We start from the raw sequence: 21959 nt of genomic DNA on the forward strand, positions 1-21959 counted from the left end.
GTTTGATTACGCATGGCAGTTTATGGTGACAAGGGAATGGTCCATTAGCAATACCTTGGCCCAGTGAAAACAGCTATCATAGCCCGCATGTTATTTAGTAACTGGAATACAAATACTGCTGTATCACTGTAATTTATTGGTTGCTGAGGTGCGGTGGCTTGGAGCCGGGTGTAAGGGAGGGGTCAAGTACAGTAAGAGAGGTAAACGTCCTTTAATAAACGTACTTACCTACCTGGAATTTGTGTTTGCCCATAAATATGTTGCGAGGCAGGAAAATTTGTGACTGAACCAAAGATAAGCATCAGCGCACACAGCCACCAATGAGAAAGAAGGCTGTTTTATCCATTGGTTGCTAGAGGTAGCTGGTGCCCCCACGTGAGTGGACAGTTATGGTTGATGGTTACTGAAACTCATCCAACCATTTTAAATACTTTAAAGCAATAGCCGTGTGTGGTCAACTATAATTCCAGCATAGTTCTGATTGGGACAGTGTTATCGCCCTGCTTTGAGACAAGCGTGGGGACTCATGATAAATCGATCAATGTCCGATTTTTTTCTCACACAATCTAGGTTTTGATATTTGGTTACAATTAGGCAGGGAAAATGTTAGCCAAATTGAGATGAGTGCTCATGGTGATAATCTTTAGTCTAATTTGCTAATCTAACAGTGTTATCAGAACATTTAGCTAGCATGTTAGCTAGCTCTGTAGCCTATGCTAGCCTAGCATAACAGGTGGGTTATTTTTCTCTTCACTCGCGTAGTAGTCTAAGCTATATCCCGGCTAAAAGCCCTTGACTTGTCTGATGATCAATCAATGCGATTTTGTTTCACTGAATCTCCGTCTGTATATTTGGTTATTTGATCTCAGGCTGGGCAAATAAGTGGAGGGGGCAGCTCATCTATTTGTTTGCTAATATCTGATCAGACACATTTAGCATGCTATGTAGCATAAATCAAGTACATTATTTTACTATCAAGCATAGGCAACTCGAAAAGCCTGTAGAGGTTATGAAACTTGAACACTAGACTCACACCCTTTTGAAAATATAGATGTATATTCTTTTCTGTGCACCCTACTAGGTGTAGGGTCTATGCCCAGGTGTAGGTCATTGAAGGGCTACGCCCAGGCTGGTGCAACCAGCCCCTGGAGAGGGCAATAAAATAATAATGTTTCCTGTCTACATGGCAGTTTACTCTTGCTTAAAGCAAGATAGGAAGGAAGCGATTTGGTTTCATTTAACACAAGTCACAAGTGTCTTGTAAAATATTGTCATGTGTTAGTTTTTTAAAACCAATTTTGGTGGGATACACTGGGGCATTCAACTTAGTTTCTGAGTGCTTCAAGATCTGTATATTTAAAATATGAAATATGCCTTGCTACAAATACAATAAGTGTCACGGTAAGTCAATCAGTCATGACTATTTCTGTGTATATTATAGTTATCCAGGAATGCATGGGTCATTAATACTCAGTCAGTGCAGCATGTGATTAAATTAGCCAGGGCTGTCAACCGAGGGATTTGATGGTCAATGTATTACTAAACTCTGAACTGCTCAACTAAAAAAGCACCCAGGCTACTTTTTATACCGAACACCATTTCTCTGAATTGATAGAGTCCAACAGATCAGAGGTGGAAAGAAAATCATACACTTTAAGGACATTTCTTCTCCACCCTCCATTAACCAGCAGCCACCTGTCTTTGGTCCTCCACCCCCCCCACGCTCAGTCCACGGTTCAGCACACACTGTGAATAGATTAATCCATTCCAGTAACAACTTAACTATAAAACCCTTGCACTGAATCATGGGCCACTGACAAGGGAAACCACAGATACAATGCATCTCAATTCAAAGATGCTGTTTCTTTTTTTTACAGCGCTTATCAGCGCAGTGGCCTTCCTGGGCCTGTGAATGGAGCTTGACACACAGTGTTATTTTACATTTTTACATTTTAGTCATTTAGCAGACGCTCTTATCCAGAGCGACTTACAGTAGAGTGCATACATTTTTATTACATTTTACATACTGAGACAAGGATATCCCTATCGGCCAAACCCTCCCTAACCCAGACGACGCTATGCCAATTGTGCGTCGCCCCATGTTATAACACCGTCATAATCATGTCATAATATGTCATAACCGCTGCCATAACGTGTCATAATCTGTCATAATATGGTCATAACACTGTCATGACCCATATATTTACACCTGTTGTAACATATGACGAGACAGCCTACAGGGAGAAGGTGAGGGCCCTGGCAGAGTGGTGCCAGGAAAATAACCTCTCCTTCAACGTCAACAAAACAAAGGAGCTGATCGTGGACTTCAGGGGACAGCAGAGAGAGCACCCCCCCATCCACATCGACGGAGCATCTGTGGAGAAGGTGTAAAGCTTCAAGTTCATCTGCGTGCACATCACTGACAACCTGAAATGGTCCACCCACACAGACAGCTTAGTGAAGAAGGCGCAACAGCTCCTCTTCAACCTCAGGAGGCTGAAGATATTCGGCTTGGCCCCTAAGACCCTCACAAACTTTTACAGATGAACCATTGAGAGTTTCCTGTCGGGCTGTATCACCGCCTGGTAAGGCAACTGCACCGCCCACAACCGCAGGGCCCTCCAGAGGGTGGTGCGTTCTGCCCAACACATCTCCGGGGGCACACTGCCTGCTCTCCAGGACATCTACAGCACCCGATGTCACAGGAAGGCCAAAAAGATCAACAAGGACATCAACCACCCGAGGCATGGCCTGTTCACCCTGCTAGGCGAGGTCAGTACAGGTGCATCAATCCTGGGACTGAGAGACTGAAAAACAGCTTTTGTCACTAGCTGGCTTCCACCCTGCTACTCAACCCTGCGCCTTAGAGGCTGCAGTCCTATGCACATAGACATTGGATCACTGGTCACTTTAGTAAAGCAGTATCTAAACATTATTAATTTTATATGTATATACTATATTCTAGTCAATGCCATCCTATTACGCTATTGCTGTGTATATAGACTATTCTATACTACGTATTATACAGCTATACAAAATATTCTATCCACATACTGTTCATAATGTCTATACATCCCATCACACACACATACAGTGTGTATGTGTATATACAGTGGGGCAAAAAAGTATTTAGTCAGCCACCAATTGTGCAAGTTCTCCCACAAGATGAGAGAGGCCTGTAATTGTCATCATAGGTACACTTCAACTATGACAGACAACATGAGAGAAAAAAATCCAGAAAATCACATTGTAGGATTTTTAATGAATTTATTTGCAAATTATGGTGGAAAATAAGTATTTGGTCAATAACAAAAGTTTATCTCAATACTTTGTTATATACCCTTTGTTGGCAATGACAGAGGTCAAACGTTTTCTGTAAGTCTTCACAAGGTTTTCACACACTGTTGCTGGTATTTTGGCCCATTCCTCCATGCAGATCTCCTCGTTCAAAAGTTTGGGGTCACTTAGAATATGTTGTCGTTTTTGAAAGAAAAGCAAGTTTTTTTGTCCATTTAAATAACATCAAATTGATCAGAAATACAGTGTAGACATTGTTAATGTTGTAAATTACTATTGTAGCTGGAAACACCAGATTTGTAATGGAATATCTACATAGGCGTACAGAGGCCCATTATCAGCAACCATCACTCCTGTGTTCCAATGGCACGTTGTGTTAGCTAATTCAAGTTGATCATTTTAAAAGGCTAATTGATCATTGCTTGTCCTAATATTTATATATTTCTTAATTCCATTATTTTACTTTTAGATTTGTGTGCATTGTTGTGAATTGTCAGATTTTACTGCACTTTTGGAACTTGGAACACAAGCATTTCACTGCACCCGCAATAGCATGGTTATGCGACCCATAAAATTTGATATATTTCATTATTTTATGGTTGGTTGTGACACCTAGATAAGAGTGTCAAAACCCACATTTATTCAAATTGTTTTTTCCATACCAAGAAGTTTACTTCCAGTTAAAATGTTTGTTTCTTAAATCCTTTGTTGTTATAATGGGTTCTTCACATTCATGTTTTTTTCATTGTATTTTAAATAAGTTGTAGAAAATTCACTTTGATACTGTCATGAAGCATTATGACCATACCGTGTCACTTTACTTGGACTAACACAATACACTTTATGACACTGTCAAGAAGCATTTTGACCATCATAATCATATAAGCCAGTTAAGCCTATCACGTACATGCCCTTATTTCAGTCATCAGTCAAAAAGAGGGTGTCTTCTCCTGAAATCTGCTCCTGCATTCATCCCAGTCATAAGCAACAGGGTATTGGGGTAGGTGCATGTCTGACAGCAATGTGTGCACAATTACAATGATCATTTAATATGGTCCATTTCAGAAAATGTTATATAAGATAAACATACTGTTGACACAGTAGGCTATAGTGTAATGGAATGTTTTGCCTTGTGTGGTAGGTTTTGTGTGTTTTGACACTCTTGGTGTGTCATAATCAGCCATAAAATGACGCAATATATGTCACAACAGGTCTAAATATATGTTTTATGACCATTTAATAACAGGCTATGACAAGTTATGTCAGCTGTTATGACATGAAATTGTTATGACTGTGTCATAACGTGTTATGACGCTGGGTATCAAGTAAAATGTGACCTAAAAGGTAAAGTTCTACTCCAGTCTCATTTTCAGCTCATATGTCACCTGATTTACTTAACAAAAGGCACATCTCAATAGGTGGTCCAGATATCCTCATGACATGGTACAAGTGGAGGGGTGGGGCCTTTCGTCTTTTGTTCTCTATTGCTTCTCTATTGTTCCTCAAGCAAGGGGTGGCCGATGACATCAGAGGGCACAATCAGACCAGCTCCTTGAATGGCCTACTCCATGAAGTTTTCACTTGTGTCTATTTTGCTCAAAACAAGTGTGTTTACTGTATTTATATGTGGGATATTGTTTTTCAACGGGAAACATTCAAAAATAGCTGGAGTGCGTCTTTAAGGTCAGAGGTCAAATGAAGCAACAACACTGACCAAGGTGTTTACTGACCACCGAGGCTATATGGGGCGTCGCTTGTCAGGTCAAACTGGTTCTCTTTTCAAAAGATAAACAATGACTCAGAAAGAAGATAGGTTTACAACCAACAATTACAGTGCTTTCTCTAAACAGAATTTGATCAAACTCATATGGGTTGTTCTTGAATTACAATGGCCCTTGGCTTTGCAACCATGAAAACACTTTAAAATGACAAATAGTAATACATCATACGTTTTTGTTTATATTGAACTATTTATCAATGATAACATAATGCAAATCATTTATACTGCAAAACGTATAATTTATTTTTTTACTCCTTTTTCTCCCCAATTTCGTGATATCTAATTGGTAGTTACAGTCTTGTCCCGTCACTGCAACTCCCGTACAGACTCGGGAGCGGTGAAGGTCGAGAGCCGTGCATCCTCCGAAACACAACCCTGCCAAGCCGCACTGGTTCTTGACCCGGAAGCCTGCCGCACCAATGTGTCGGGGGAAACACCGTACAACTGGCTACTGTGTCAGCGTGCATGCACCCGGCCCGCCACAGGAGTCGCTAGAGTGCGATGGGACAAGGGAATCCCGGCCGGCCAAACACTCCCCTATCCCGGACAACGCTGGGCCAATTGTGTGCCGCCTCATGGGTCTCCCGGTTGCAGCCAACTGCGACACAGCCCAGTATCGAACCCGGGTCTGTAGTGACGCCTCAAGCACTGCGATGCAGTGCCTTAGACCGCTCCGCCACTCGGGAGGCATACTGCAAAGCGTTTATCTCTTTGCGATGTTACCGCCTTGAAAATCACTCATTACAAAGATATACAAGGACCTTGAGCATTTCCTCCAGTGGCAAACTGTTATCGGGGGAGAGGTCTCTAGATATATTTTGAAATAGCTTGTAGTATGTCATAATTTCGAGGATTCCATTGATCCTTTAGTGTGTCTAAATACAAAGTGTCACTTGGTGTTACTCAATTTAAAGGAAGGGAAATTACATTGTGAGCGAAATTATTAAGCATAACTTGAGTACATTTATTTTTGTGTTAATGCTCTTAGATTTAAACATATGTGAAAATCCTCAATAACCTAAAATGTCTCAATGGTGTTACCATCATTGGTGTTACTACTGGTGGCATAATGTTATCCAAATGGTAAACCTTTTTTTAAAGTCATTACCCTGCCATTCTGTATTAGTTGATTTGGAATGGGAAGATACCCAAATACATTTAAATAAAACCAATCTAGAAAAACATGACTTTTTTCCCAAAATGCCCAACCCAAAGCCACCGCAATACAATAACTATCTATATCTTTATTGCTGCCATCTGGTAAAATGGTCATTGCAAATAATCTTTGCCCACAGAAATGTGCTTGTCAAAATGGACGCTTTAAGGGGCCGTCACATAGAAATAGAATCCTTTTTCATAGAGCCCTTTTTTGTTAACAAGTAAACGTCATGTTTGAGTAATGCGCGCATCCCTGCACCAAAAACCTTTGTTGCAGGATAGCTGTAGTGGCTAAAATGTCCGATATAATTGTCCCAATACAATTTCTATTCTAATCCTTTAACCACAAAAGAGAGTGGTGAAATCTTCATCTTGACGCATACTGTGCATAGCCAATGTCCAGAGTTTGATTCAAGTTTAAAAATAATAATACATTTATTTGTTGTTTTTCTGGATACATCCATTGGCCTGTAGAGGGGGTACACACACTTGACACATTTAACGAAGCAAATTTGAGGAAAACGCTACCGAAGTTCTATCAACACATTGACTGTAGTACTCGTGCTGCTAAAATACTTAACCACTGCCTACAAGACCATCCCCCACCCTCCCTTCGGCAGATGTGATCACAACTCCATTTTGGTCCTCCCTTCCTATAGCCAGAAACTCAAACAGGAAGTACCCGTGCTAAGGACTTCAACGTTGGTCAACGTTGGTCTGACCAATCGGAATCCACGCTTCAAGATTGTTTTGACCACGTGGACTAGGATATGTTCCAGATAGCCTCTGAGAATAACAGTGGCGAATACACGGATACGGTGACTGAGTTTATCAGGAAGTGTATAGAAGATGTTGTACCCACTGTGACTATTAAAACCTACCCCAACCAGAAACTGGGGATAGATCAAATCAAAGTTTATTTGTTACGTGCACCGAATACAACAGTGTAGACCTTACCCTACACCTAGTAGGGAGCTGGCTTAAGGTGTTAAAATGGGACTGTTCTTTCATGACATGCACAGAAAATAATATACATCTATATTTTCAAAAGGGTGTGAGTCTAGTGTTCATGTTTCATAACCTCTACAGGCTTTTCGAGTTGCCTATGCTTGATAGCAAAATAATGTACTTGATTTATGCTACATAGCATGCTAAATGTGTCTGATCAGATATTAGCAGACAAATAGATGAGCTGCCCCCTCCACTTATTTGCCCAGCCTGAGATCAAATAACCAAATATACAGACGGAGATTCAGTGAAACAAAATCACATTGATTGATTATCAGACAAGTCAAGGGCTTTTAGCCGGGATATAGCTTAGACTACTACACGAGTGAAGAGAAAAATAACCCACCTGTTATGCTAGGCTAGCATAGGCTACAGAGCTAGCTAACATGCTAGCTAAATGTTCTGATAACACTGTTAGATTAGCAAATTAGACTAAAGATTATCACCATGAGCACTCATCTCAATTTGGCTAACATTTTCCCTGCCTAATTGTAACCAAATATCAAAACCTAGATTGTGTGAGAAAAAAATCGGACATTGATCGATTTATCATGATGAGTCCCCACGCTTGTCTCAAAGCATGGCGATAACACTGTCCCAATCAGAACTATGCTGGAATTATAGTTGACCACACACGGCTATTGCTTTAAATTATTTAAAATGGTTGGATGAGTTTCAGTAACCATCAACCATAACTGTCAACTCACGTGGGGGCACCAGCTACCTCTAGCAACCAATGGATAAAACAGCCTTCTTTCTCATTGGTGGCTGTGTGCGCTGATGCTTATCTTTGGTTCAGTCACAAATTTTCCTGCCTCGCAACATATTTATGGGCAAACACACAAATTCCAGGTAGGTAAGTACGTTTATTAAAGGACGTTTACCTCTCTTACTGTACTTGACCCCTCCCTTACACCCGGCTCCAAGCCACCGCACCTCAGCAACCAATAAATTACAGTAATATAGCAGTATTTGTATTCCAGTTACTAAATAACATGCGGGCTATGATAGCTGTTTTCACTGGGCCAAGGTATTGCTAATGGACCATTCCCATGTCACCATAAACTGCCATGCGTAATCAAACAGATATGTTTCCATGAAGCAAGCGGATGTCTGATACACCCTCTTCCATGCACCACCTTGTGATAAAACAACTTTGATTTAGGATGGATGTCTAGATTGTCTGTTTGACATAAAGCAAAATGATGCATAATACAACAAGAAAGAAATAAAAACGACAGTAAAAAGACAGTGAAAAAACCCAGTAGCGAGACCATATACAGTAGCGAGGCTACATACAGACACTGGTTAGTCGGGCTGATTGAGGTAGTATGTACATGTAGATATGGTTAAAGTGACTATGCATATATGATAAACAGCGAGTAGCAGCAGCGTAAAAGAGGGGTTGGGGGGAGCACACAATGCAGATAGTACAGGTAGCCATTTGATACCTGTTCAGGAGTCTTATGGCTTGGGGGTAAAAACTGTTGAGAAGCCTTTTTGTCCTAGACTTGGCACTCTGGTACTTCTTGCCATGCGGTAGTAGAGAGAACAGTCTATGACTGGGGTAGCTGGGCCTTTGACAATTTTTAGGGCCTTCCTCTGACATCGCCTGGTGCAGAGGTCCTGGATGGCAGGCAGCTTAGCCCTAGTGATGTACTGGGCCGTACGCACTATCCTCTGTTGTCACTCCCTGACCTTAGAGAGCCTTTTTATGTCTCTATTTGGTTTGGTCAGGGTGTGATTTGGGTGGGCATTCTATGTTCTTTATTTCTATGATTTGGGTTTCTATGTTTTGGCCGGGTATGGTTCTCAATCAGGGACAGCTGTCTATCGTTGTCTCTGATTGGGAATCATATTTAGGCACCATGTTTTGCCACGTTTTGCCATGTTTTGATGTTGTTTTTTGTTAGCTCTGTGTAGCCTACAGAAACGTGACGTTCGTTGTTCTTTTGTTGTTTTGTTTGTTGTTCGGATTTAAGAAAGAAGCATGAACACGTACCACGCTGCACCTTGGTCTCAACCTTCCGACGAGCGTTACATCTGTAGTGCCTTGCGGTCGGAGGCCGAGCAATTGCCGTACCAGGCAGTGATGCAACCAGTCAGGATGCTCTCGATGTTTCAGCTGTAGAACCTTTTGAGGATCTCAGGAACCATGCCAAATCTTTTCAGTCTCCTGAGGGGAAATAGGCTTTGTCGTGTCCTCTTCACAACTGTCTTGGTGTGTTTGGACCATTCTAGTTTGTTGGTGATGTGGACACCAAGGAACTTGAAGCTCTCAACCTGCTCCACTACAGCCCCGTCGATGAGAATGAGGGTGTGCTCGGTCCTCCTTTTCGTGTAGTCCACAATCATCTCCTTAGTCTTGGTTACGTTGAGGGATAGGTTGTTATTCTGGCACCACCCGGCCAGGTCTCTGACCCCCTCCCTATAGGCTGTCTCGTCGTTGTCGGTGATCAGGCCTACCACTGTTGTGTTGTCTGCAAACTTAATGATGGTGTTGGAGTCGTGCCTGGCCATGCAGTCGTGGGTGAACAGGGAGTACAGGAGGGGACTGAGCACACACCCCTGAGGGGCTCCAGTGTTGAGGATCAGCATGGAAGATGTGTTGCTACCTACCCTAACCACCTGGGGGTGACCCGCCAGGAAGTCCAGGATCCAGTTGCAGAGGGAGGTGTTTAGTCCCAGGATCCTTAGCTTAGTGATGAGCTTTCAGGGTAATATGGTGTTGAACGCTGAGCTGTAGTCAATGAATAGCATTCTCACATAGGTGTTCCTTTTGTCCAGGTGGGAAAGGGCAGTGTGGAGTGCAATGGAGATTGCATCATCTGTGGATCTGTTTGGGCGGTATGCAAATTGGAGTGGGTCTAGGGTTTCTGGGATAATGGTGTTGATGTGAGCCATTACCAGCCTTTCAAAGCACTTCATGGCTACGGACGTGAGAGCTACGGGTCTGAAGTCATTTAGGCAGGTTGCCTTTGTGTTCTTGGGCACAGGGACTATGGTGGTCTGCTTGAAACATGTTGGTATTACAGACTCAATCAGGGACATGTTGAAAATGTCAGTGAAGACACCTGCCAGTTGGTCAGCACATGCCCGGAGCACACATCCTGGTAATCCGTCTGGCCCCGCAGCCTTGTGAATGTTGACCTGTTTAAAGGTCTTACTCACGTCAGCTACGGAGAGCGTGATCACACAGTCGTTCGGAACAGCTGATGCTCTCATGCATGTCTCAGTGTTGCTTGCCTCGAAGCGAGCATAGAAGTGATTTAGCTCGTCTGGTAGGCTCATGTCACTGGGTAGCCTGCGGCTGTGCTTCCCTTTGTAGTCTGTAATAGCAAGCCCTGCCACATAAGACGAGCGTCGGAGCCAGTGTAGTATGATTCAATCTTAGCTCTGTATTGACGCTTTGCCTTTCTGATGGTTCGTCGCAGGGCATAGCAGGATTTCTTATCAGCTTCCGGGTCAGAGTCCCGCACCTTGAAAGCGGCAGCGCTACCCTTTAGCTCAGTGCGAATGTTGCCTGTAATCCACGGCTTCTGGTTGGGGTATGTACATACAGTCACTGTGGGGACAACGTCCTCAATGCACTTATTGATAAATCCAGTACAGGTGGTGTACTCCTCAATGCTGGCAGATAGATGGCAGCATTCACGCAAAACTGAAATTGCGAACCACCATCGTGGAATTCAGGAAACAGCAGAAGGAGCACGGGGATATGGAATCGGCTGCTGACCTGGGCACACACAGCTGTCTTCGCTGGACATCCAGGTATTTCTCACACTACCCAATCCATCCCTGAGAAGTACTGGTGGCCCACCTTGGCGCAGGACGTCACTCGCAACGTCAACTCCTGTTCCTTATGTGCCCAAACCAAATCCCCCCAGTAAGCTACAGCAGGGAAACTCCTTCCCCTTCCCGTGCCTTAGCGTCCCTGGTCCCATCTATCCATTGACTTTGTTCCTGATCTCCCCTCCTCTGATGGTTTCACCACCATTTTGGTGGTTGTGGATATTTTTTCAAAATCCTGTCGTTTAATCCCTCTTTCTGGTCTCCCTACTGCTCTCCAGGTTGCTGAGGCACTATTTCAGCAGGTCTTCCGGCATTATGGCCTTCCGGAGAACATAATCTCAGACTGTGGCCCCCAATCCACATCACGGGTATGGAGAGCCTTTATGGAGAAGCTCGGGGTCACGGTCAGCCTCACTTCTGGGTACCGGCCTCAGTCCAACGGGCAGATGGAGAGGATGAACTAGGAGCTGGGGAGGTTCCTGAGGAGTCACTGTCAGGACCGTCAGGGAGAGTGGGCTAGATTCCTTCCATGGGCGGAGTACGTTCAGAACTTGCTACATCACTCCTCCACTGGGTTGACCCCCTTCCAGTGTGTTCTGGGTTTTCAGCCGGCCCTGGCTCCGTGGACCCCAGGCCAGACCGAAGCTCCTGCGATTGGTGAGTGGTTCAGGCATGCAGAAGAAGTGTGGAGTGATGCTCACGTGAGACTCCAGCGCACCGTCCACCATCAAAAGGAGCAGGCAGACCGCCACTACAGTGCGAGTCCCGTGTGCCACCCTACCACACTTCAATCAGTGCAGATGAAGGGAAGGAGACTGGTTAAAGAAGGATTTTTAAGCCATGAGACAATTGAGACATTGACTGTGTATGTGTGCCATTCAGAGGTTAAATAGGCAAGACCAAAGATTGAAGTGCCTTTGAACGGGGTATGGTGGTAGATGCCAGACGGACTGTTTTTTGTCAAGAACTGCAATGCTGCTGGGTTTTTCCCATTCAACAGTTTCCTGTGTGTATCCAGAATGGTTTACCACCCAAAGAACATCCAGCCAACTTGACACAACTGTGGGATTCATTGGAGTCAACATGGGCCAGCATCCCTGTGGAACGCTTTCGACAACTTATAGAGTCAATACCCTGAAGAATTGAGACTGTTCTGAGGGCCAAAAGGGGTGGGTGGGGTGGGGGAGTTCCCTGGACAATGCAATTTATTTTATGCTGCATGTGTAAGCATAATCCCTAAAAACCAGGTTTGGAATAAAGAAAGGTCTGAATGTGACAGATTGTTTCAACTAATTGGCTGGCATTTTTGATTTTTCAGCAGTTTAGCTAGTGTCCTTTGCAGCCGCTCAGGAAAGTTAAACTTTTCTTCTGCATTGAAAAACACACACATTGTTCAGAAATCAGTTCCAGGGCCGGTTCTAAGAGGGTGCTGGATTGGGCTTTGCCCATCTGAAATTTAATTTTATTTAAATGTAAACCATGAAGCAGACGAGCAAGATGTTGGTAAAGATATTGTCCTTAATGTGACACATACTGTATTTCAGTATTTTACAACTTGAGGTTAGATGGTTCCTTACCGTAAAAGTAGTCTATGGGCCATAATTAGTTTTTTCTTAAAACAGCCATTACAAACTTCAGCTTCCTTTAGCCACTGTTAGCAAAACATACAATGTAAATAAGTCAGCTTTTTTTAACGTTTTCTTTTCCCCCCAGGCAAATAATTGAAAGTGAATGAGAATATCAATCAATCAATCAAATGTATTTATAAAGCCCTTACATCAGCTGATGTCACAAAGTGCTGTAAAGAAACCCAGCCTAAAACCCTAAACAGCAAGCAATGCAGGTGTAGAAGCACGGTGGCTAGCAAAAACTCCCTAGAAAGGCCAGAACCTAGGAAGAAACCTAAAAAGGAACCAGGCTATGAGGGGTGGCCAGTCCTCTTCTGGCTGTGCCGGGTGGAGATTATAACAGAATATGGCCAGGATGTTCAAATGTTCATAGATGACCAGCAGGGTCAAATAATAGGAATCACAGTGGTTGTAGAGGGTGCAACAGGTCAGCACTTCAGGAGTAAATGTCAGTTGGCTTTTCATAGCCGATCATTCAGAGTATCTCTACCGGTCTTGCTCTCTCGTGTACGTGTAGGTATGTAAGGCAGGACCAAATCGGAAAGATAGGTAGGAGCAAGCCCATGTAATGCTTTGTAGGTTAGCAGTAAAACCTTGAAATCAGCCCTAACCTTAACAGGAAGCCAGTGTAGAGAGGCTAGCACTGGGGTAATACGATCACATTTTTGGTTTCTGATCAAGATTCTAGCAGCCGTGTTTAGCACTAACTGAAGTTTATTTAGTGCTTTATCCAGGTAGCCGGAAAGTAGAGCATTGCAGTAGTCTAACCTAGAAGTGACAAAAGCATGGATACATTTTTCTGCATCATTACTGAGAGAATACTGAACTTCTCCTTTAAGGAGACAGGGCCTTCCATTAGGTTGCTGCAGTACACTTACAAGAGGGATTCTTATCATAGGTCAGTAGGACAGTAGTTATTGCACCTGACCCACATGTCTTGTGCTATAAAACCTCTTGTAGTTGTTAACGTTTGTGGTTTGGTATTTCTGGAAAAACATGAAATGCATCCTAAAGTGCCCCATTGTAAGCCTGAACAGTCAATTAATTATCTTGCCAATCTCCAACAGTATTTGGGGACAGATTGTGCCTTTTACCACGTGTTTAATTCTGGTAAATTATGGGTGTAGTTATTTAATTTGTTTAATAACATCGATGAAGATTGCAGAAATAATATCCAATCAATAATCATAGTAGAGCTTACAAAATCCCAATCAGTATGTTCTAGTGAATAAAGAGCTCCTCTACCAATCCTCTTACATCACCACACAACCTATGGTGACATCGCCCTCCCGTGGTCCACTATGCAACATACACATATGTGATGATATCATGGTTTCGAGGTCCATTTATTCCCATTATCGTTCCTTCTACAACAAGAACCAGTTCTGAGAAGAGACATTCATTGGAGCTGAACATCAGTTTGATACTTCAGTTCACCTCAGGCCCAACTTGATTACACTTTAATCCTCTTCTTATGTGGTTTAACCTCTGGCAAAAATGTTCGACAAAATCATTCCTTGTTAGGTTCTACTTTTAGCTGATGGGTAACAATGGAAAAACGTTATACAACATGTTGCTGCTTTTAGGGTTAAGGCATTTAATTTTTTATTAGCTTTTATCAAATACATAGTTTTATATAATACAGTATGTATGTTTTTCCAGTTGGCGCCTTTAGGGGTATAAATATTGTAACCCTAAAAGCGACAACTTGGGTAATATATTTAAAAGAAATCACACATTTTTTGTCAAAGTTGATGTTTAAAAACACATGTTTTTGTATGTTTTTCATGTTTCGTACAGTTATTTTGATCAATTTCATCCATAGCAATTTGTATAAAATGTTATTTTTTATTATATCACAGAAACACAAGTGTTGTGTTTCTGTGATACTCCGAGGCTGTACTATACTGTAGAATACTATACTACACACTGTAGTATCCCTCATTAATTTGTAGTACTTACTATATAATTTTGTAGCATAATGTAAAATACTATAGTAAATACTACAGTATACTACAGACTGCAAAAACACTACAGTAAATATTACTGTAATGTCCGCAAAAACACTACAGTCCGCAAAAACACTACAGTACTTACTATATTATATACCAGGGGTACTCAACTCGTACCTTACAAGGTCCGGAGCCTGCTGATTTTCTGTTCTACCTGATCACTTATTCCACACACCTGCTTTGCCTTTGGCTGGAGGTTTGTTGGACACTGTTGCGTCTGTCTGTTGTTTGCTTCTGCCGAATAAAGTGTGCGCCTGATCACAACTCTCTGCTCTCCTGCACCTGACTTCAACACCAGTAGCGCACACGCTGACAACTGCACTACAGTATACTACAGTCATGTCCACACAAAACACTAACGTTAATACTATGGTATTTATATCATAGTATTCTATAGTATTTTTTCATGTGGGGGATCTACTCAAACAGAGGGCGTGAACACTCATTAGACTAATTGCATTCTTTTGAGTGAAGTGTACATAATATATCATAACGAGGGCAGATTCAATGTCATGTAATGGGCCACAAAGACCAGTAATTTCACCTAGCACGCTCTTAGGTGTACTGTATATCCTTTCTGTGTCATTCTTGCTGTGTGCAAATAAAACTATTTTCCTCCAACAACACATTCCATATTTTGAGTGTCCTATAAAAAAAAATTCAGGGTCCTGATAGTTCAATCGGATTTTCAGATTCAAAATGTATGAGAGCATGAGAGTGACCATAGATTAAATAACGTGTAACTTTGTTACTGGCATGAGTTTAAGATAGTAGTCAGGCATCTGTCATTGGAGAGAAAATTACAGTAATTTTCAACGGACACAGTTACCGTGACCTTCTCCTCACAAACTTTACTGGGGGGTAAGGGCAAGGAATGATGATTACAACAAATACAAATCAGTATGTGCTCTACATTGGATAGAGAGAAAACAATGTAAATGAACATACATGAAAATACTGTGCACCATTTTTCCAATAATGATCTATATTTATTTCAGAGAGCAAGAAGAATATGAACATTTACTGAATAACTTTACAGCTGAGAGCAAAAACATGGAGAACACTCATAGTGGCTGGCATTATAAGTAATGACAAATGTATTTAATAACACATTGAGAACATCTTACAATCACATGATAGATTACATCTCAATAAAATGATTCATAACCATTGTGTCTCCAATGAATGACATGCAGTGTAAAGCATCCATGTGCTGTACTTCCTGGAGGTAATCACTGATCTGTAAGTGGATGAGTGTAGACATGGTGTCCATGTCATTGCTCTCACCAATCTTACAATGGCAGATCAGTGATTTCTTTTACAAAAGAAAGAAGGAGGGGTCCATTTCTTAAGAACTCAAACTTAGTCCCCCTGGACTAATTCAGCCTGTGTGATTGATAGGAGAAATGACCAATTGGGCTGTGTTTTTAGCAGAAGTATAAACACCAGGGCTGAAGTATGGATAGAGCTTCTCAGTGGCTGCGTTTCAAAGTCATAAAAGACACACCCTCGTCCACTTACCCTCGCCTTATGCCCTTGGGGGAATCCCATATTTGTTGTCGGTTCAAATGATTAGCCAAGCAAGGGAAGTTTGCAACGTAAGCCACTTAATTTTCTAGCTATCATACAGTAGGCGTACATTAATAATTATATACTTAATATAGGTAGACATGCAATCATAAGGTAGACATGCAATTGACTGTAGTGCATATAAAGCACCCACAAGCTACCGGTGGCTGTAAACACAATCATCACGGGATGAACGAGTGATGAATTTCCTGGCAAGGGCGGTCCATTTAAAAATCATTCCGTCCTCCCTCGCCCCTTGCTCTGCAAGTGTATACTTGTCAGACGCCATGACACGTCATCAGAAGTGTCCACTTAATTTGAGGGCAGAGCGGATAGGGTGTGTCTGTTAACTGTTTGGAATGCAGCCAATGAAAGAGTAAATATGAGACCTGGCCTTCACATCATAAAAGGAGTTTCAAGTTTCAAGTTTTATTGTCAAGTGCACAAGTACAGCCTTTCTTGCAAGCTCTTTCCCAGTAATGCAGTAATCAATATCAGTAGTACTATCAAATAAAGTAAAGTAGAACAAAACACACAATAAATATAAATAAGGCCATGAGAATGTATGTAAGCTACACAGTGCCTTCAGAAAATATTCATACCCCTTGACTTATCCCAGATTTTGTTGTGTTACAGCCTGAATTTAAAATGCATTAAATATGATTTTTTTTACAACAAAGTAAAAACATGTTTTTAGACATTTTTGCAATTGTATTGAAAATTAAATAAGAAATATCTAATTTACATAATTTAATAATAATTTTTAAATATGTACACAATGGAGAGGACGAGAGGTCAATAGATTACTAATGATCAATGGAAATAGTGTTTTTTCTGTAATAGGGAAGTATTGATCAATGGGTCAGAGACGTAGGAGGAATTTCAGTCCGGGACTCATAGCTACATGGCAAGTTCTCATTGGTCCAAATTGTTTATACATTGAACCTGAAATAGGATACTTGTTATTTGGCCATTGGCCCAGTTTTATTGCAAGGAATTCTAATTGGTCAACCACAGGCTAGGGCTGGGTTATAAAACTACATTCTGTCCCATTGTTCTATGGAGAGAATCACAGGAGAGAATCACTGAGGACAGGGGAGCATGAACATCTACCATCTATGTCACGTGTGCTCCCTCTCCGGCCTCTAGGTCATCAGGCTGCTCATTATCCTGCACACCTGTCATCATTGTCACACGCATTTTAATTTAATTTATTTTTGTCAGAATAAAGACGTAACGGGAGCCGTTACAGGCTCTCATGCCTCAGCCAGATCGCCAGGCTCCCCTGCCGGATCGTCGGGCTTTCATGCCTCTGCCGGATCGCCTGGCTTCCCTGCCTCAACCGGCTCGTCGGGCTTTCATGTCTTTGCCGGATTGTCAGGCTCCCCTGCTTCCACCAGCTCGTCAGGCTCTCATGCCTCAGCCGGTCTGTCAGGTTCCATGGGTGACCGGTCCGCCCCCTGCAGCTTTGGGGTCTGTGTTATCGAAGAGTAACATCAACTGCTAACATTTGGTGCCGTGACCTGGAAGAATTGGTCAACAAAAACTCAACTGTGTGTTGATCCAGAAGAAAGAGAGAAGGCTGAGCGCAACCCACTTTGGGGATGTAACGGCTGTCCTCGCTGACAGAAGGAGAGGACCAAAACGCAGAGTGGTTAGTGTCCATTATTTACTGAAAGTCAACAAAACACTTCAAAATACAAAACAAACAACAAACGTTACAAAAACGAAACAGTCCTGTGTGGCACAAAACCTGACACAGGAACAAACACCCACAAAACACACGTGAAACCCCGGCTGCCTTAGTATGATTCTCAATCAGGGACAACGATTGACAGCTGCCTCTGATTGAGAATCATACCAGGCCGAACACAAAATCCCAACATAGAAAATCACACATAGACAAACCCACCCAACTCACGCCCTGACCAACTAAATAAATACAAGACAAAAGAAAACAGGTCAGGAACGTGACAGGGGAGTCAACTCTTAATCTCCTGATTGATGGCATAATTGCTGGGTGAGTCAAGACTAATATAATTTTAAAAGAAACAAATCAGGTTAAAATTAGTGCACGCAATGAGGGATACGTATCTGTGATGTATAAGGTTCAAGTCCTTTGTTTTCTATAACAGGGGTTCAAGTCCTCTATTAAAAGGTTTGAGTCCTTTCTTTTTGTGAAACCTTCTTGTTGCATAGAAATGAATTGCTAGTTGAGTAGCAATTTTTACACTTGTGGTTAATGTAAGTCTCCAACAAGCTTTTTGAAGTGAACACAGGTTTTATGAGAAGCCAGGCCCTACAGAGACAATGTGTTCTAGAAGAAGTTTGAGTCCTCAAAAGGGGTTATACATACACTACCGTTAAAAAACAAGAAATCTACTTGTTTTTGAAAGAAAAACATTTATTTTCAGAATGATTTATGATCAGAAATACAGTGTAGACATTGTTAATGTTGTAAATGACTATTGTAGCTCGAAACGGCAGATCTTTTATGGTATATCTACATAGGTGCACAGAGGCCCATTATCAGCAACCATGACTCCTGTGTTCCAATGGCACATTGTGTTAGCTAATCCAAATGTATCATTTTAAAAAGCTAATTGATCATTAGAAAACCCTTTCGCAATTATGTTAGCACAGCTGAAAACTGTTTTTGTAACGGCTCTCTTTCGGTGAGTGAGTAGACCAAGGCGCAGCGGGTGATGAATACATAATGTTTATTCGACAAGACGGAAAAACACGAAACGAAATACACTTGAATGATAAACAAAATAACAAAACGAACTAGACAGACCTAAACTAGGAACTTACATGAAACGAGGAAACACATGAACAGACAGGAACGACCGAACGAACGAGACGAGACAGTACGGTGTGGTGCAAAATACACAGACACAGCGACAATCACCCACAAACAAACAGTGAGAACAACCTACCTTAATATGACTCTCAATTAGAGGAAAACGCAAAACACCTGCCTCTAATTAAGAGCCATACCAGGCAACCCAAAACCAACATAGAAACAGAAAACATAGACTGCCCACCCAAAACTCACGCCCTGACCATCACACACATACAAAACAACAGAAAACAGGTCAGGAACGTGACAGAACCCCCCCCTCAAGGTGCGAACGCCGGGCGCACCAGCACAAAGTCCAGGGGAGGGTCTGGGTGGGCATCTGACCACGGTGGTGGCTCAGGCTCCGGACGCTGTCCCCACACCACCATAGTCACTCCCCGCTTCTGTATACCCCTCCCAATGACCACCCTAAAAAAAAAAAAAAAAAAAACCCACCTAAATGAAGGGGCAGCACCGGGATAAGGGCCAGCACCGGGATAAGGGGCAGCACCGGGATAAGGGGCGGCACCGGGATAAGGGGCGGCACCGGGATAAGGGGCGGCAGGTCCTGGCTGAGGGACTCTGGCAGGTCCTGGCTGAGGGACTCTGGCAGGTCCTGGCTGAGGGACTCTGGCAGGTCCTGGCTGAGGGACTCTGGCAGGTCCTGGCTGAGGGACTCTGGCAGGTCCTGGCTGAGGGACTCTGGCAGGTCCTGGCTGAGGGACTCTGGCAGGTCCTGGCTGAGGGACTCTGGCAGCTCCGGACTGGGTGGCAGCTCCGGACTGGGTGGCAGCTCCGGACTGAGTGGCAGCTCCGGACTGAGTGGCAGCTCCGGACTGAGTGGCAGCTCATGACTGGAGGGCAGCTCATGACTGGAGGGCAGCTCATGACTGGAGGGCAGCTCATGACTGTAGGGCAGCTCATGACTGTAGGGCAGCTCATGACTGTAGGGCAGCTCATGACTGAAGGGCAGCTCATGACTGTAGGGTAGCTCATGACTGGAGGGCAGCTCATGACTGGAGGGCAGCTCATGACTTCAGGGCAGCTCATGACTGTCTGGCGGCTCTGGCAGCTCCTGACTGGCTGGTGGCTCTGGCAGCTCCTGACTGGCTGGCGGCTCTGGCAGCTCCTGACTGGCTGGCGGCTCTGGCGGCTCCTGACTGACGGACGGCTCTAGCGGCTCCTGACTGACGGACGGCTCTAATGGCTCGGGACAGACGGGCGGCTCTAATGGCTCGTGGCAGACGGATGGCTCAGAAGGCGCTGGGCAGACGGCTGGCTCAGAAGGCGCTGGGCAGACGGCTGGCTCAGAAGGCGCTGGGCAGACGGCTGGCTCAGAAGGCGCTGGGCAGACGGATGGCTCAGACGGCGCTGGGCAGACGGATGGCTCAGACGGCGCTGGGCAGACGGATGGCTCAGACGGCGCTGGGCAGACGGATGGCTCAGACGGCGCTGGGCAGACGGATGGCTCAGACGGCGCTGGGCAGACAGATGGCTCAGACGGCGCTGGGCAGACAGATGGCTCAGACGGAGCTGGGCGGACAGGCAGTGCAGAAGGCGTTGGGCAGAAGGCGTTGGGCAGACAGTGCAGACGGCCGACTCTGCCCTGCTGAGGCGCACAGTAGGCCTGGTGCGTGGTGCCGGAACTGGGGGTACCGGGATGACGGCACACACTTCAAGGCTAGTGCGGGGAGCAGGGACAGGGCACACTGACCTCTCGAAGCGCACTATAGGCCTGGTGCGTGGTACCGGAACTGGAGGTACCGGGCTGAGGGCACGCACCTCAGGGCGAGTGCGGGGAGAAGGAACAGTGCGTACAGGGCTCTGGAGACGCACAGATGGCTTAGTGCGTGGTGCCGGAACTGGAGGCACTGGGCTGGAGACACGCACCATAGGGATAGTGCGTGGAGGAGGAACAGGGCTCTTAAAACGCACTGGAAGCCTGGTGCGGGGTGTAGGCACTGGTGGTACTGGGCTGGGGCGAGGAGATAGCGCCGGAAATACCGGACCGTTTAGGCGTACTGGCTCCCTTGAGCACCGAGCCTGCCCAACCTTACCTGGTTGAATGCTCCCCGTAGCCCGTCCAGTGCGGGGAGGTGGAATAACCCGCACTGGGCTGTGTTGGCGAACCGGGGACACCATGCGTAAGGCTGGTGCCATGTAAGCCGGCCCAAGGAGACGTACTGGTGGCCAGATATGTAGGGCCGGCCTCAGGACATTTGGCTCAATGCCCAATCTAGCCCTACCAGTGCGGGGAGGTGGAATAACCCGCACTGGGCTATGCACCCGTACAGGAGACACCGTGCGCTCTACTGCGTAACATGGTGTCTGCCCGTACTCCCGCTCTCCACGGTTAGCCTGGGAAGTGGGCGCAGGTCTCCTACCTGCCCTCGGCCCACTACCTATTAGCCCCCCCCCCCCCCCCCCAAGAAATTTTTGGGTAGTACCTGCGGGCTTCCAGCCTTGCTTCCGTGCTGCCTCCTCATAACGTCGCCTCTCCGCTTTAGATGCCTCCAGCTCCGCCTTGGAACGGCGACACTCCTCTGGCTCTGCCCAGGGTCCTTTACCGTCCAGGATCTCTTCCCATGTCCAATCCTCCTTTTCCCACTGCTGCTGTCGTTGCTGTCCGTTAACCCACTGCTTGATCTGGGTTTGGTGGGTGATTCTGTAACGGCTCTCTTTCGGTGAGTGAGTAGACCAAGGCGCAGCGGGTGATGAATACATAATGTTTATTCGACAAGACGGAAAAACACGAAACGAAATACACTTGAATGATAAACAAAATAACAAAACGAACTAGACAGACCTAAACTATGAACTTACATGAAACGAGGAAACACATGAACAGACAGGAACGACCGAACGAATGAGAA

General features: G+C 44.4%; 1 protein-coding gene across 1 annotated transcript in view; it reads left to right on the plus strand.

The window, feature by feature from the left end:
- LOC129829313 (uncharacterized) overlaps positions 1-17738 on the plus strand; it is a 29548-nt gene extending 11810 nt beyond the window's left edge. The window contains exons 3-6 of the mRNA XM_055890992.1: positions 6895-6946; positions 11314-11439; positions 11644-11736; positions 17469-17738. Coding sequence (XP_055746967.1) covers positions 6895-6946; positions 11314-11439; positions 11644-11736; positions 17469-17738 — 541 coding nt within the window. The remainder of the gene's footprint in view (positions 1-6894; positions 6947-11313; positions 11440-11643; positions 11737-17468) is intronic.
- Positions 17739-21959: the final 4221 nt, after the last annotated feature.

This window comes from Salvelinus fontinalis, chromosome 31 (assembly GCF_029448725.1).
Source record: "Salvelinus fontinalis isolate EN_2023a chromosome 31, ASM2944872v1, whole genome shotgun sequence".
Lineage (NCBI taxonomy): Eukaryota > Metazoa > Chordata > Actinopteri > Salmoniformes > Salmonidae > Salvelinus > Salvelinus fontinalis.